The sequence below is a fragment of the Peromyscus maniculatus genome, chromosome 6, assembly GCF_049852395.1.
Source record: "Peromyscus maniculatus bairdii isolate BWxNUB_F1_BW_parent chromosome 6, HU_Pman_BW_mat_3.1, whole genome shotgun sequence".
NCBI lineage: Eukaryota > Metazoa > Chordata > Mammalia > Rodentia > Cricetidae > Peromyscus > Peromyscus maniculatus.
In genome coordinates, this window is record NC_134857.1 from 131,451,085 (window position 1) to 131,465,476 (window position 14,392).

At 35.2% G+C, this 14,392-nt stretch overlaps 1 protein-coding gene across 1 annotated transcript in view; it reads left to right on the top strand.

Moving 5' to 3' along the window:
* The window catches only part of Adgrl4 (adhesion G protein-coupled receptor L4), a 112,454-nt gene that overhangs the window by 71,456 nt on the left and 26,606 nt on the right, over window positions 1-14,392 (top strand). Inside the window, exons 3-10 of the mRNA XM_006989487.4 lie at window positions 1,160-1,309; window positions 1,682-1,752; window positions 3,071-3,250; window positions 3,362-3,545; window positions 4,857-4,973; window positions 8,988-9,193; window positions 10,421-10,597; window positions 11,817-12,020. Coding sequence (XP_006989549.1) covers window positions 1,160-1,309; window positions 1,682-1,752; window positions 3,071-3,250; window positions 3,362-3,545; window positions 4,857-4,973; window positions 8,988-9,193; window positions 10,421-10,597; window positions 11,817-12,020 — 1,289 coding nt within the window. The remainder of the gene's footprint in view (window positions 1-1,159; window positions 1,310-1,681; window positions 1,753-3,070; window positions 3,251-3,361; window positions 3,546-4,856; window positions 4,974-8,987; window positions 9,194-10,420; window positions 10,598-11,816; window positions 12,021-14,392) is intronic.

A 14,392-nucleotide genomic window follows, 5' to 3' on the forward strand; every position in this document is an offset into this window, starting at 1 on the left:
AGTATCATCACCTTTCTAGCTAATGTAAAGTTCATTAGGAACCTGACAAAGGGCTCTGTGCTGACTTTCTTTTCTGTGGCTTGAGTCACATGTTTTCCTGTGCATTCACTGCATTTTTAAATGAAAAACTGGAAACAGCTGAATTTAAGACAACAGCCTGATGACATTTTAAATTAGACTTTAATAGCTCCCTTCCTTTTTATAATGGTAAATGGTAACATGCCATCTTGTTATTTTAATAATCAAATTGTAAATTAAAATTGCAGGTTCATTCATTAATCTAATAGAAAGTGTTTCTAAGATGCCAGAACTGGGCTCAGCACACACACAAAAAAATCTTTGCATTAGTTTAAGGTAATGATCTGGACTATTCAGTTCCTTGGAATCATTCCCCAACCTGGCAGCATATTTAAATTGTATTTATAACTTTAAGGCACATTTCACTGCAGTGTGTAAAATTTTAAATTAAGAATATAAATGATGTGAACCTAAAAACCCAGCACCTTTATTACAGTGTCAATATATAGCTACTGAGAACCTCAGACTTAATTCTGTGCAATTTATTTTTTCATCCATACTCAACTATGATGATTGCATATTAGAATCATGGTCCAAATGTAATATGAACAAAAGTAATCAATCGTGATAAATCTTAAGAGAGTTGAGTAACATAATGTGCTGGACCTTAGTTTTCAGTTAAGTCACATGCAGAAATGAGGCTTTAAAGAGAAAGTGAGTCCATCTTTATCCTCCAGATTGCTTTAAACTGAGTTATCATCAGTTTAGCCTAAGACTAGCAGGCAAATAATTTTAAGTGCACTTTGAAAAATGAGTCTTTATTAAATTAGGACTAACTGTTACATCTTAGATGATGGGAATAGATTTACTGACTTTGTTGATGAATCATGCTACTCAGAAAACAATTTGAGAGTGTGGCCCATGAATAACATTTTCAATACTCTGTCAAAATGGATTGGCCAAATTAGAGTTAAGAAATACATGCATCTGAGTTTGTTCTCTCTTTTCCCAAATGATGGGATTTCCCCTGCTTTCTTGCATCAGTTGATATGAAATCACTAACCATATGTAATATTGTTATCAGGAAACAAGAAAGTAAAAGAACAGTAATTTAAGAAATTACTTTTTGAAAAATTTGCAGATATAGATGAGTGCAGTGAGTCGGCTGTCTGCGGTGATCATGCTGTATGTGAAAATGTGAACGGAGGATTTAACTGCTTCTGCAGGGAAGGTTACCAGACCTCCACCGGGAAGTCGCAGTTCACGCCTAACGATGGCTCTTCCTGCCAAGGTGATTTATCGCCTTCAACCTTAAACTATATAAAATATTTACCACACATTTGTGAAGTATCAAAGAGCTACATTTCTAAGATCTGTGCCAGGATTCACTAAGATTGACAAAATAAATTAAGAAAGGTGTATTGTTTCACTTAGTAGGAAATGGAAGCAGCGTGTTTAATGTAGTTCACATTCATTCCCTCTCCCTTGAACTACTTTCTTCCATTTTCTGTCATACATTATATATTCTGGAACTAAAATGGAATCTCAAATGTTAAAGAATGCACTTTAATGTTTAAGCACACAAAATTATTCAAGTCAACACCATCAACTTAGAAAAAAAATGGTTTGTAGACTCACTATGGAATGTTTTCTTTTTCTACAGAAAGCGTGAGTTCAAATTGCCACTTGGAGCCTGCCTGCATTGCTGCAAATGTTAACAAAACCTTAAAAAGAGTAAGTAGACACTCTAGGTTAACGTATATTTTATTTTGACATTTTGATCTCAGAAGTGCTACCAAGGTTCTATTGGAAAACATTAGCAGCTGAACCTCATGTAGAAGTGAAACTCTTTGCATACAGCCATGTAAGTATTATTTACATTGCATATAGGACTAATTTGAAACTTTCCAGAGCATTGTGCAAGACTTTATCCTGTTTAATTTGTGTTATTTTTCATTATTTGGTGTATTGGAAAATTATTTTCAACATGAAAGGAAGTTATTGAGTAAAATGGTAAAAACACACATTGGCTCAAACCCAGTCCCACATTCTAAGGAGACGTAGTTAAATGCAACTAGATTTTGTACTTCAAAGTGAACACTTCAAAGAGCAAATAAAGTAGGACATTCATAAAATTGTTATGTGATTGAATGGGTGAATCAAACTACGAGGAGTGAACTTTCAGCCAAGGCATTTTTCCATTTCATCACATATGAGAAATGCTTTGCTGAAAAACAATCTGTTTCAGGTTATTGAGTCAAAATTTCTGACTTATGATATCAAAATTTATACAAACTAATGAATTTAAATATTGAGATAGCCTCACTGGCTAGTATATAATTCTATACTGGAGAAAAGGAAGTTTTTTTTTATTTATTTATTCATTCAAACATGTTCTCTGTGTTTCTGAAGTATACTAAAGCATTCCCAGTTGCTTGTGAATCCTTTCTAAATAAATTCTGTTTTCATTGCTACTTGTAATGATTTCAGGCTAATCTGATAATTTATTATCCAAATAACACAAGAAAATCAACCTCTGGGCAAATTTGAAATATGTCTTATTCTGCATTTTATTGCAAGTGGACTTGTGTCTGGTGGACATAAATGTACATGTGTTTATATATATGGCTGCCATGTGCAGGTGATGGCCAGAAGCTGATGTTGGATGACCTCCCCAATCACTTTTCACCTTAGTTATTGAGATAGGATCACTACTGCTCCTGCTCCCACTCCCGCTTCCGCTCTCCCTCCCCTTCCCCCTCCCCTCCCCTCCCCTTTCTCTCCTCCCTCCCCCTCCCCTCCCCCTCCCTCTCTCCCAGAGCTCACAGGCTTGACCCAGGGATCCTCTGTCTCCACTTCCAAAGCATTGATTACAGGCGGGCTGCCATACACAATATATTTACAAAGAGTCTGTATATCTGAAGGTTGGTCCTCAAACTTACATGCCAAGTGTTTTTCTCAATAAACCATATTCCCCACCCCATAAATCTTCTTCTTAAAATCCTCCAATAGAAATCTGATTCTCTTTTTCTGAACTCATTTTTTTTCTCAGATTGAACCCATAAAGGAGAAGATGGCTTTACTACAAGAAATTTACAGAAATTCTGAGGGCGATCTCTCACCAATAGATATAGTCACATACATAGAGGTACTTGCTAAATTATCCCCACTACCTGACTATGTGAACAGCACCACTTCATCCAAGGATGACCGTTTCAATTCAACCCTTACTGTAAGTATGTTGATATTTAATCCATAGTGTAGTTGATCTTTAAATTGTTTCCTATATTTCTGTTCAGTGTGATATAACAGTATTTTTAAAAACATGTTTTTCCTTAAATAGGAATTTGTAAAAACCATCAATAATTTTGTTCAAAAGAATACACTTAAAATTTGGGACCAATTACCTACAAATCATAGACGACTTCATCTCACAAAACTGATGCACACTGTTGAGCATATCACCTTAAGAATATCTCAGAACTTCCAAAAGACTACTCAGTTTGATACGAATTCTACTGATGTGGGTAAGGTGTGAAGGTAAATGGTTTGCTTCAAAGCAACAGCGTTTACCAAGTAAGACAGTAAGATGTGGTTCTTGAAATATTACTATGTAATTAATATAGTAATTAACAATTACTATAATATTAGTATTATAAACTATGTATAATACTAAATTATACATAGTTTTGTCAATGCAGAAATGAATGTTGGTTCATATTACCAGAGCAATATGAATGAAGAAGCATGCTAGTAGAAAGATTGACTATATAGATGTTCCTCCTATCTTATATTGCCTTCTTTTTTTCTATTTATAAACTGTGTAGCATAAAAGTTTGCAGAAGACATCACTACCTTATCTTATACACTCAGTGGTCTCCTGAATTTAACCTATAATATTTACATCAGAAATTATAGATATATTTAAATTTCTCTTTAGGAATGCTTAGCCTTGTGGTAACATGAGGCCATTACAATAATGAGGTACGGTTTCCTGCTTCATGCAGTTTCCTGGGAAAAACAAAAAACAAAATTATAGATAAAGTTGAGGATGGATATAAAATTGTCCTGAAGAAACTAAGTATGTTTAATTAAGTAATCATTATATGTGTTTATATTGCATCTCTGACTAATATCCTGCCATGCGGTAGTATAGTGACAGAATGATTGTCTCATTGATATTCACCAGTTACCCAAATTAAGAGTGAAAATGATGAGATTGAAATGTAGGCACACTATATTTCTATGTCTCTGCATAAAAGAAATGCTAATGTACCCCAAAAGGGAATTATTACTTAAAATTTTAATTCTCTCAATCTTTAGATAGTAAGTTATATTTGCATTACAGATAGTCTAACAGGCACATCCAACATTTTGACATTGAGGCAGGACATTGTCATCTACAAAGTTCACACTTGAGAAACAAGCAATTGAGTTAGAGAAACAGTCTCAAAGAATCATAAGGTTTTAACTAAATTTAGTATTTCATGTGATGCCATATTCATAGCTTTCTTGGGTGAATGTAGCCTATAGGCTGTATGTTAGACAGACTTATAAGACACTGTAGTCCTTACTGCTTTAGTAATAGTGCATGGATGCTTTTGCATGTGTAGAGATTTTAGTTTTTATTTCAACTCAGTAAAGATAAAACCATGAATGCAATGGTGAGTGAAAAGAAAAAGAAAACAAAATTCCCTGGTGTTCTCAGCTTTTTGGCTTTGCACTGTACTGCCAAAAGCCTAAATGAAATGGTATTTGTTTCAATTGTCTCTAAACTTAAAAATTACATTGGTTAAACTAATTTTAGAATATTTCTTATTCCCACTATCTTATTTCAGCTCTCAAGGTTTTTGTTTTTGATTCAAATCATGTGAAGTATGCTCATCCCCATATGAATGTGGACAGAGGCTATGTAAAGATATTCCCAAAGAGAAAAACTTCATATGACTCAACTGGTAGGACTTTAGCATCTTATGCATATTCATGTATTTCTAATAAATATTAATATGCACTTGGCTATGTCATAGATATACATATAATTTCCTATGGAAATACTTTAAGTTCACATACAGAATATCCATGTTTATATTTGAGATTCATTTTGGCAAGACTATCTGAGAAAAATTTTAACCAATAGTATCTTGATTCTCCATCATGAAAACAAATTTGTGGTTACATGAAAGGATATGCTTTTTAAAGTGCTCAGTTATTGCACAGACTTCAACTTTCCTTTGGATTCGTCATCCTTTGGCTTTTGTATAGTAAACTCTAAGTCAAATAAAACTTTAAAAAAAATTAAGACAGAATTCTAGTAGCAAGCAGTTTAGTGGTTATCTAATTTAACAATCTCATTTGGTAGATAATGGAACTAAGGTGCAAAGTTAATGGATTTGTCTTCATGTTTATCAGCAAATAGTTTAGAGCAATCCTAGAAAGGAAGAAGTTAATAAAGAAATCAATTCAACAAGCTTTTCCTTGTCACCTAACTGGAGCCAAGCAGGTAGTTACTGTTTTAATTTATATTTATCTCCTCTTGGAGTAATGTGCACAGAAAATTCTCCCTACTGTAGCATAACTCCTGCTGTCATTGTTCGCTGATAGGTAAAAGCATAGTATTGAGGGTGAACATGAATTGGAACCTTTTTTCAAAGAGTATGTGGATAACCATAAATGTAGATGAAAAGTACAGTAAATACACCTAGAAACTGCTTTATACGCAGTTAGAATTTCTTTTTCATGACCATCTTACAAACTAACCTCCTGATATCTTGTCAGTTTTGCTTCATTTCATTTTGTTTTCCATTGCTTAGGAAGTTTTTTTTTCTCTATTCTTTGTCCTCACCATTATTTATTTTCTGATCAAAGTGAGAAACATATGGTTACAAAACAAATAACCAAGATGTATTACCACTGAACCCTTAGTTCATATGCTACTAAGCCATACTGCAATCAATGAAGCATACATATAATATTTATGAACATATTCACAGAACCTGGTAAACAGTTGAAATTCAAAGACAATTTGAATAGTGTTTAGAAGTTGTGGAAAGCACATTGAAAATACCTATTATGGTGACAAATGTTGAAATTGTCACAGAATTAAAATCTCAGAGCCATGCTGACTGATTGTATGGTAGCTTTGTTATGCTTAATGATGGCACACATAAATGGACAGTTGAAAGAGATGATAATACCACATCTCAATAAGGCAGAATGAAAAAAATGTCTTTTCCTCAAGGTTGAATCTTAAAGGAAAGGGCAAATGTGCAAACTTATCTCGCCTTCCAACAATGTCTGCATGAGATTTTTCTTGTAAACTTCATTAGAAAAGACACACGGTGCCATTGATAGGAATGCAGAGGGATCAAGAGGTACAGATGGGTTTGATATTATTTTGTGAGCTGAATTTAGAAGTGTGATGGGGTGGGGTGACAAAACAAAATGCAGTGATCTGAACCGTGGCTTTACAATAAAAACATAACAGACTTCTGCTAAGGAATTCTACATATTTTCTTTTAAGTATTTGTGAAATTGGGACAATAATCAGATGCCCAAACAGACCACTGAAGAATGTCCTGCTGAGAAGATCATTTAGCATACTCAAAAAAAAAAAAAAGAGCATGACACTTTTGGGAACAATAGTCTCTAAGAAGTTACTCTTGAAAAATTTACTCTTGAATTTTAAAGGGAATTCTTAACTTTTTCGCCCTGATGGTTTTCCAGCAGTCTAGGTTGCAAAGCACTATTGCATTGCTGGGGAAGAATTGACTGGTAGCATTCCAACAGTAAACAAAGAAAGAAACAAAACAAATGAATCTAAGGGAAAATAGCTACTAAATGTCTCCAGAACTTTAACACAGTCATTTGCACTAAATAAATAAACATTTGTTCTAGACATTGAATGAAAGGGTGATTTTTATTCTTAGAAAAAAAAGATATGCTAATGCTAACAGAATATAGAAAGTACAGGACAGAAAAAAGCATAAACATCACAAGCAAAAAAAAAAAAAAAAAAGCCGATGGAATTCAGTATGAAATGATGTACTCTTCTCAAATAGTCTACATTTGCAATTTCTTTTGTTGGTGAGAGCCTTATTATTTAGTAGAAAGTACAGACTTTTTGTGTTAGTTACAGACTATCTGGTAGGGAAACTTCGAAGAGGAAAGATTTATTTGGCTCACAATTTGGGAGGGTCCATGCTAAGTCTGTCCACCATGGTGGGGAAGGCATGGAGGAGTACATGGCAGAGGGAAGTGGAGGGATGGAAAATTTCATAATCCCAAAGACCAAGAAGTAGAGAAGGCATGATGGAAATGGAAGTAAGAGCAACCTTTCAGGCCTAGTGAGCTCCCTCTTCCAAGGCAGACAGTATCTACTAAAAGCTCTCTAGCCTTCAAGATATCCCTACCAGCTAGAGACCAAGCATTCAAAACACAACTGATTAGGGAACAGTTCACACTCAAACCAACATCTTGTAAGGAAGCTCAAAGGTCAATTATTCATAAAGTTAGCAAGGAATCATCAGAACTGGAAAGGGAAAAATTCTGAAAGAATGTCCACTAAGGAAATACTATGGGGATTTGAGGGATTTCTATGACACCCCTTATCCAAAATCACAATTTGATACTTAAAAAGTATCATTTTAGATATCAGTAATTGATAAAATAATTTAAAGATACTTTTTTAAACCAACTTTTCATTTGAATTGGGACCACTTCTTACTATGACTCCTAAGAAGTAACCATCCCTCTAAGTGGACTTGATGCTTCCTGTAGTTACAGTTCTTCCTCCAAGCTCTGACCAATCCACAGAAAACATTAGCATCATGGTCATTTCTAAGAGTCTTGATATCACTAGCCCAAATACATCAGACTGTTCTAGTTATAGTTCTGTAACACTGGCCAAAAGAAACTGGGGCAAGGAAAGAGTTTTTTTGACTTCCAGGTCACAGTCCACCATGAAGAGAAGCCAAGGGAGAACCTGGTGGCTGGAACTAAACAGAAACTGTGGAGGAACTATTGGCTGCTCCTCAGCCTGCCTTCCTCACACAGCCCAGACATACCTTACCAGTGACAGCACTGGCCACCATGGCTTGGCCCATCTGCATTAATTAGCATTCAAGACAATTCCTCAGAGACAGGGTCATGGGTCAGTCTAATTGAAGCAGTTCTTCAGTTGAGGTTCCCTCTTCCACAGGTGTTGACCAGCAAGTTTAATCACCACATAAATTAATATCTATATGTTTTATGGGTAGATGTCTTTCAAGCTAGCTAGTAGGTCAATGAAAGATCATGTGATGTATCTAGGTTAGATAAGGCATTGTATCAATTAAAATGAACAAGAATGTAATTTGGAAGTTCTAACTCACATGATTATATGGAAGGAATGTGACTTTTCAGCGTGGTTTGGAGGAGCCCAGTTTTGTTACCACAGTACTTTCTGAATATAATATCAATATATGTATTTGTGATTCTGCAGCAATGGGTTGTATTCTGATACTACACGTCAACAGGACTAAGGTAAAACAGGGATCCTCTGACTCCACAGAACTGAATGTTTTCAGGATTAGGAGGGAGCAGTACAGTAATTACAAGGCTGACCTCAGTGGCATGTCACAGCTTAATCAGTTCTCAGTCCTCTGTAGTCCAATTCATCTGCACATGAATTAAAGCTCACTTCTTTAGGGGTGAATATATCTCAAAATCTGGTTCTCTGTCAGGATCAGGCTCTCAGTTTATACAGGAATACCAAAGTTTGTGAAAAGGTGATGCCAAAATAGTTCACAGAGGAAAAGAATGTAAGACACGAATGTAATATGATGATGCACATGAGATAGTGTACTTCATGTTCCAATCGAGTTTTCATGGTTTCTGTGGAGTCTAACTTTTGTCCGCTCAGTTTGTGTGCTTAAGAACTTCAATACTCTTTCAGTTTATGTGTCCGCTGACTACATTTCTGTGATTGACAGGCAGCGTTGCCATTGCATTCTTGTGCTATAAGAGCATCGGCCCCTTGCTTTCCCCATCTGATGACTTCTTACTGGACCCTCAGAATAATGATAATCCTGAAGAAAAGGAAAAAGTCGTTTCTTCAGTGATTTCTGCCTCAATTAGCTCAAATCCACCCACACTGTATGAACTTGAAAAAATTACATTTACACTAAGTCATGTAAAGGTAAGTTGTCTAACGATAGTTACAATTGTTATGTATTCAGTGAACTGGAATATGTTTGGGTGGCATTACTTAAATTATATGTAAATTTTAGAGAGAAAGTATATTGGAAATCAAACAAAAAAAGGTAATATAGTTTTGATCCTTCGTTTTCAGTGATAGGATTAGAACCCAAGTCCTTCTGTTCTGTGTTTGCCCTCTGCCAATGAACTCCAACACCAATACTCATTAGTTTTTCTATAAAATATTTTGCATTTCTAGTTCTTCCCAAAGCTTCTTGTCAATGCCAATTAGTCATATGTTTAATGTCCTAAAATTAAGCTATCTCCTAGTTTTACTTTAAGTATATTATTAATTTTGGCAATTTCCAAGCCCATATCTTTAAAGATGTATTTAAGAGCTTGTGAAATGGTTCAGTGAGCAAAGCCTGACAACCTGAATTAATCCTTCAGAACCACATGCACATGACAGAAGGTGGGTACTGAGGCATTCTCTCTCTCTCTCTCTCTCTCTCTCTCTCTCTCTCTCTCTCTCTCTCTCTCTCTCATACACACACACACACACAAAAAAATGATGTATCTGCATGACAAGACATCATCTCCTAGGAAAAGTCTTTGACTACTTTCTATTCCATTTTCTTCTTTCTCCTTTGCTTTTCTCACTTCATAATTTTTTATTTACAAGTAGAATGTAAAATCAACAGTAAACACATTGTTTTGGTCAACATTATCTTTTTAACGTATAACTGACAATTGTTTGATAAAAATAAGCATTTGAGGGCTGGAGAGATGACTCAGCTATCCCTAAGGACTCAGCTTCAATTCCCAGAACTCACATGGCAGCTCACAAGTGTCTGTAACTCAACTTCCAGAGGACCTGGCACCCTTACACAGACATACACACAGGCAAAAGAACAATGCAAAATAAATGAATCATTAAAAAAATAAGCATTTGCTGAATTAAGACAGATATGAATACCTGTAATGCTCTTTCTATTTGAAATATACATGATTTCACTTAATAAAAATTATCACAACTCTACAAAATTGAAAAACAATGTAGCATTGCTGCAATATAAATTTCAAATCCACTACAAAATAACAGATGTCACTTGTCAGCATTGGTCCTGTGTTCACATGTTAAGTATTATGCTATCCTACCAGTGATGTTTTAAATACAACCAAAGCAGTTCTGATGTCTAGTCTCATGAGTGGAGTGTCTGTTTTTCAGGTCTCAGATAAGTACAGGACACGCTGTGCCTTTTGGAACTATTCAGCCGATGCCATGAACAACGGCAGCTGGTCATCTGAGGGCTGTGAACGGACGTACTCAAATGACACCCACACCTCATGCCGCTGTAGTCACCTGACACACTTTGCAATTTTGATGTCTTCTAGTACCTCCATTGTAAGCCAAGTTTGTACTTTGTGTTCCCAAAGCTGCCCACCATCCTTCATCGTCCTCATTCTCTCTCTTCTTACCTGGTGTCATCAAAAGAATGATACTTTTATATTTTATTGGGGACCAATTGTATGCTTACTGTAATTGAAAAGCCTGGGCTTTAAATCTGTTTTGGTCTAGTTTTGTCTGTTTCTTTTCTTCCCTTCTAAAATATGCATAATAATTTTTAGTTTATTTCCTATCAAGGACTTGTCTAGTCTATAACATCTATTAGGTTGCATGTTAAAGCTAATATCTTTCCATGTCCCTGGAATTTACATGATGTTTCAATAGCTATCCACCCATTTTAGTGTCATGATATCTAGAGACCTTTTCCTTTATAATGGGGTCATTTTGATGCTTGATAAAAATTTAGCACTTTTTACCCCTTATATCTTTAAGAACATAAAACTACAAAAATTTTCAAACATAAAAAAGTAAGATAAGCATCCTTGTAAATCATATTTTTCTCATTATTTCCTTAGACTGCATTATTATTATTATATAATTTCTTTCTCTGTATCTCTGTGTTGTATTCTTCATCAGGTTGCTGATTCTAAGTTTCTTCATCATTGTCATTGATTTGCTTCCATTAGTACTTACAATCCATGAAGTTTACTAAGTATCGCATACAATTGTTTAAAGTAGTATCAATCATAATGGTGATTTTTTTCCAGTGTATTAAGGGGGAAAAGCTTCTATTCTTTATGTAAAAAATAAACAACTCATCTCCATTTCAGTCTCAACTACACTATTTTGGTCTTCCACATATCCCATTTCTCTTTTACCTTTGTTTAATGTGTTTTAGATGAATCACCTCATAGACATAAGCCTTGGACTTACCACTGATAAATCTGCTTTAATTAACCATTTTCCCATTACAATGATGAATTACCTTTCCAACATCATGCAACTGATGGTGATAACATTATTCAGGCATGTACTAATATATACTATGCTTAGAGAAAAAAAATCACTAATTATAGTACTGTTAGCCTGCTACATGATTTATATCAGAGTTCTCTGGGCACCAAGTACAAGTTTTTCTCATCTAAATGTACATTTTTATTTTTACATTTTATGAACATTTTGATTAATGCTTCCCTGAGAAGTTCATTAGGGATTGTAGCCCCTTTGATAAGTCACTAAGTCTTTCTCTTAACATGCTGTTATTATTTGCCCTTAGGGAATTAAAGATTATAATATCCTGACAAGGATCACTCAGCTTGGAATAATTATCTCACTGGTTTGCCTTGCCATATGTATTTTCACCTTCTGGTTCTTCAGTGAAATCCAAAGCACCAGGACCACGATTCATAAGAACCTCTGTTGCAGCCTTTTTCTTGCTGAACTTGTTTTTCTTGTTGGGATCAACATCAATACAAATAAGGTAGGCAACCCTCCGGCCACTGTGCTTAATTCTTATTTTCCATAGTATTTTCTCACCGAACAAATCACATAAACACGAACTATAATAAAGGTCTTAGTGGGTCAGACATGCTAGATAATTAAGTTATCTCTTCTAGGTTTTTATAATGCTAACATATCTAAAGGACATACTCGTCAAATTCATTAGACAAAAAAAAATCCTTCATTATGTGAATTATTGGGAAAACCAAAATTTTGTACTAAAGAAATACCTGGTTTTGTATGGGCATTAAGCAAAGACTAAAGAGAAATTGAAATGAAGTTGCTTTTAGGATTGAGAGTAAGCATAAAACAGGTGGAGTGACTTGGGGCCTCACCAAAGAGTTTCATAATTCATTAATCTGTATTTGCACAGAAGCAGGCCCTATAATGGGGTTAGACATATAACACATTTATTAAAGGTTGTGTTCATGAGAAAACATTAGGATTGCAGGCTGGAAGAGGGAGCAGACAAGGTCTGACCCTAAGTGAAGGGAAAAAGGAAGAACAGTGCACTTCTAAGACAGTTCATCATGGTTGCCATGGAGTCCTTTGAGGAATCCTTTACTGATCACAGCATGCGTCCTTGGTCTCTAGGCAACTGGGATGTCTGTAACCCAATGGCTGACAGCAGCCCTAGGTTAGGGTGTGAGCAACACTGAAGTTGACACAATAGCACCTTCCATGCACTGATTCTAGAAGTGAATTCTTGGGACCACAGACCAGGAAAGTGCCTGTGCCTTTCCGTTCCTCCAGGAAATCTTCCCAGGACTGAAGCTAGTAACTAGTCATTACCTTTTCCTTCTGACTTAGGTGCCATGGAACATCCATGTAATCAGCTTGCACAAATTTTACCATGCTGTGCAGCAGGATTCATGACACCTCTGGATTGTATGCACCCCTCAGCCCTCCAGTGTGTATTTCCTCTTCCCCCCTCTCCTTTATCTTCACTCTACAACTATTACATAGAGTATTTTTGTCTACTCGTCCCTATTTTATCTACCCATTTTTAAGCTCTATCTCAACACCAATTTCCTAAGTGGCTTCCAAATTTCAACTTCTAGAAATCTTTCTGTTTCCCAACTTTATACAAATGTCTCCAACATATTTTGACATGTAATCTCCTCATTCTTGAATGATACTATTTTAACTTTTTATGTTTATTTATTTTATATGTATAAGTGTTTTACCTGTATGTATGTATATGTACCACTTGCATGCCTGGAGCCCAAGGAGTTCAAAAAAGGCCATTGGATCCCTTAGAATTGTAGTTACTGATGGTTGTATGCCATCATGGGTGCTGGCAACCATACCTTGTGTTCTGCAAGAGCCAGTGTTCATAACCACCTAGCCATTTCTCCACTGCCTATATTGTTTTAAGAAGGGAATAAGTATGTATGTTGTATGGTCTCTCCAGCAATAGATACTATTAATTTTGGTAATTACTAAATTAAATTAAATTACTAAAATACTATTTTCTAAAATTACTAATCAAGGTATGGCTTGCTACCTTTTCTATTAGTTTTTATAAACCTAACTACAGGGGCTAGAGAGATGGCTCAGTGCTTAAAAGGCCTTGCTGCTCTTGCCAAAGACCATAGTTCACTTCCCCATACCAACATCTGGTGACTCAAACCATCTGTTAAGTCCAGTCTCAAGGAATTTAACACTCTCTTCTGACCTCCAAGGATACCACCTGCATATAGTACACAGACATATAAGTAGATACACAAGCACACACATTCTTTTAAAAGTAAATTTAAATCTAATTCCAGTAATAATAAGTAAATACTCGTGAAAAATGTTTAACTAAAATATATTTCAAATGTATGTAGTAATCTTACAACTAGAAGCAATTCTACAATGGGTATTCTGGTAAAATGTACTATTTGTACATCTGAAGTATTGTGCTTAATCAAGATGCTCCCTTTCTTTTGTATGGTTTAACAATAATTTATATTCTTTGGACTTTATCAATATGGAAAGGAGAATTATGTCCAGACAGTAGTCAATTTAAACCATCATACAGCCACTGAGAAACAAATAGTATAGGTCTGAAGAGTTCCCAATTTATGCTAGAAGATCAATGCATAAAAATGACAAATCTCTGGACTAGACAATAGTGTAATTTTATCGCAGGGTCCATTAACACTTCCGTGGATGGAGTGTAGTTCTTTTAAATCAACTACAAAGTAGCACATCTTAAAAACAAAACTTTTGAGACATGAGTATTTTAGTGTGATTAGCCATGATATAAAGTGACATTCATGAAGAAATTTGAGGGATATGATAATTTTAAAGAAAATTGTGGTGGTATTGTGTTCCCCAAAATATTGTGCACCCTAATAAACTTAT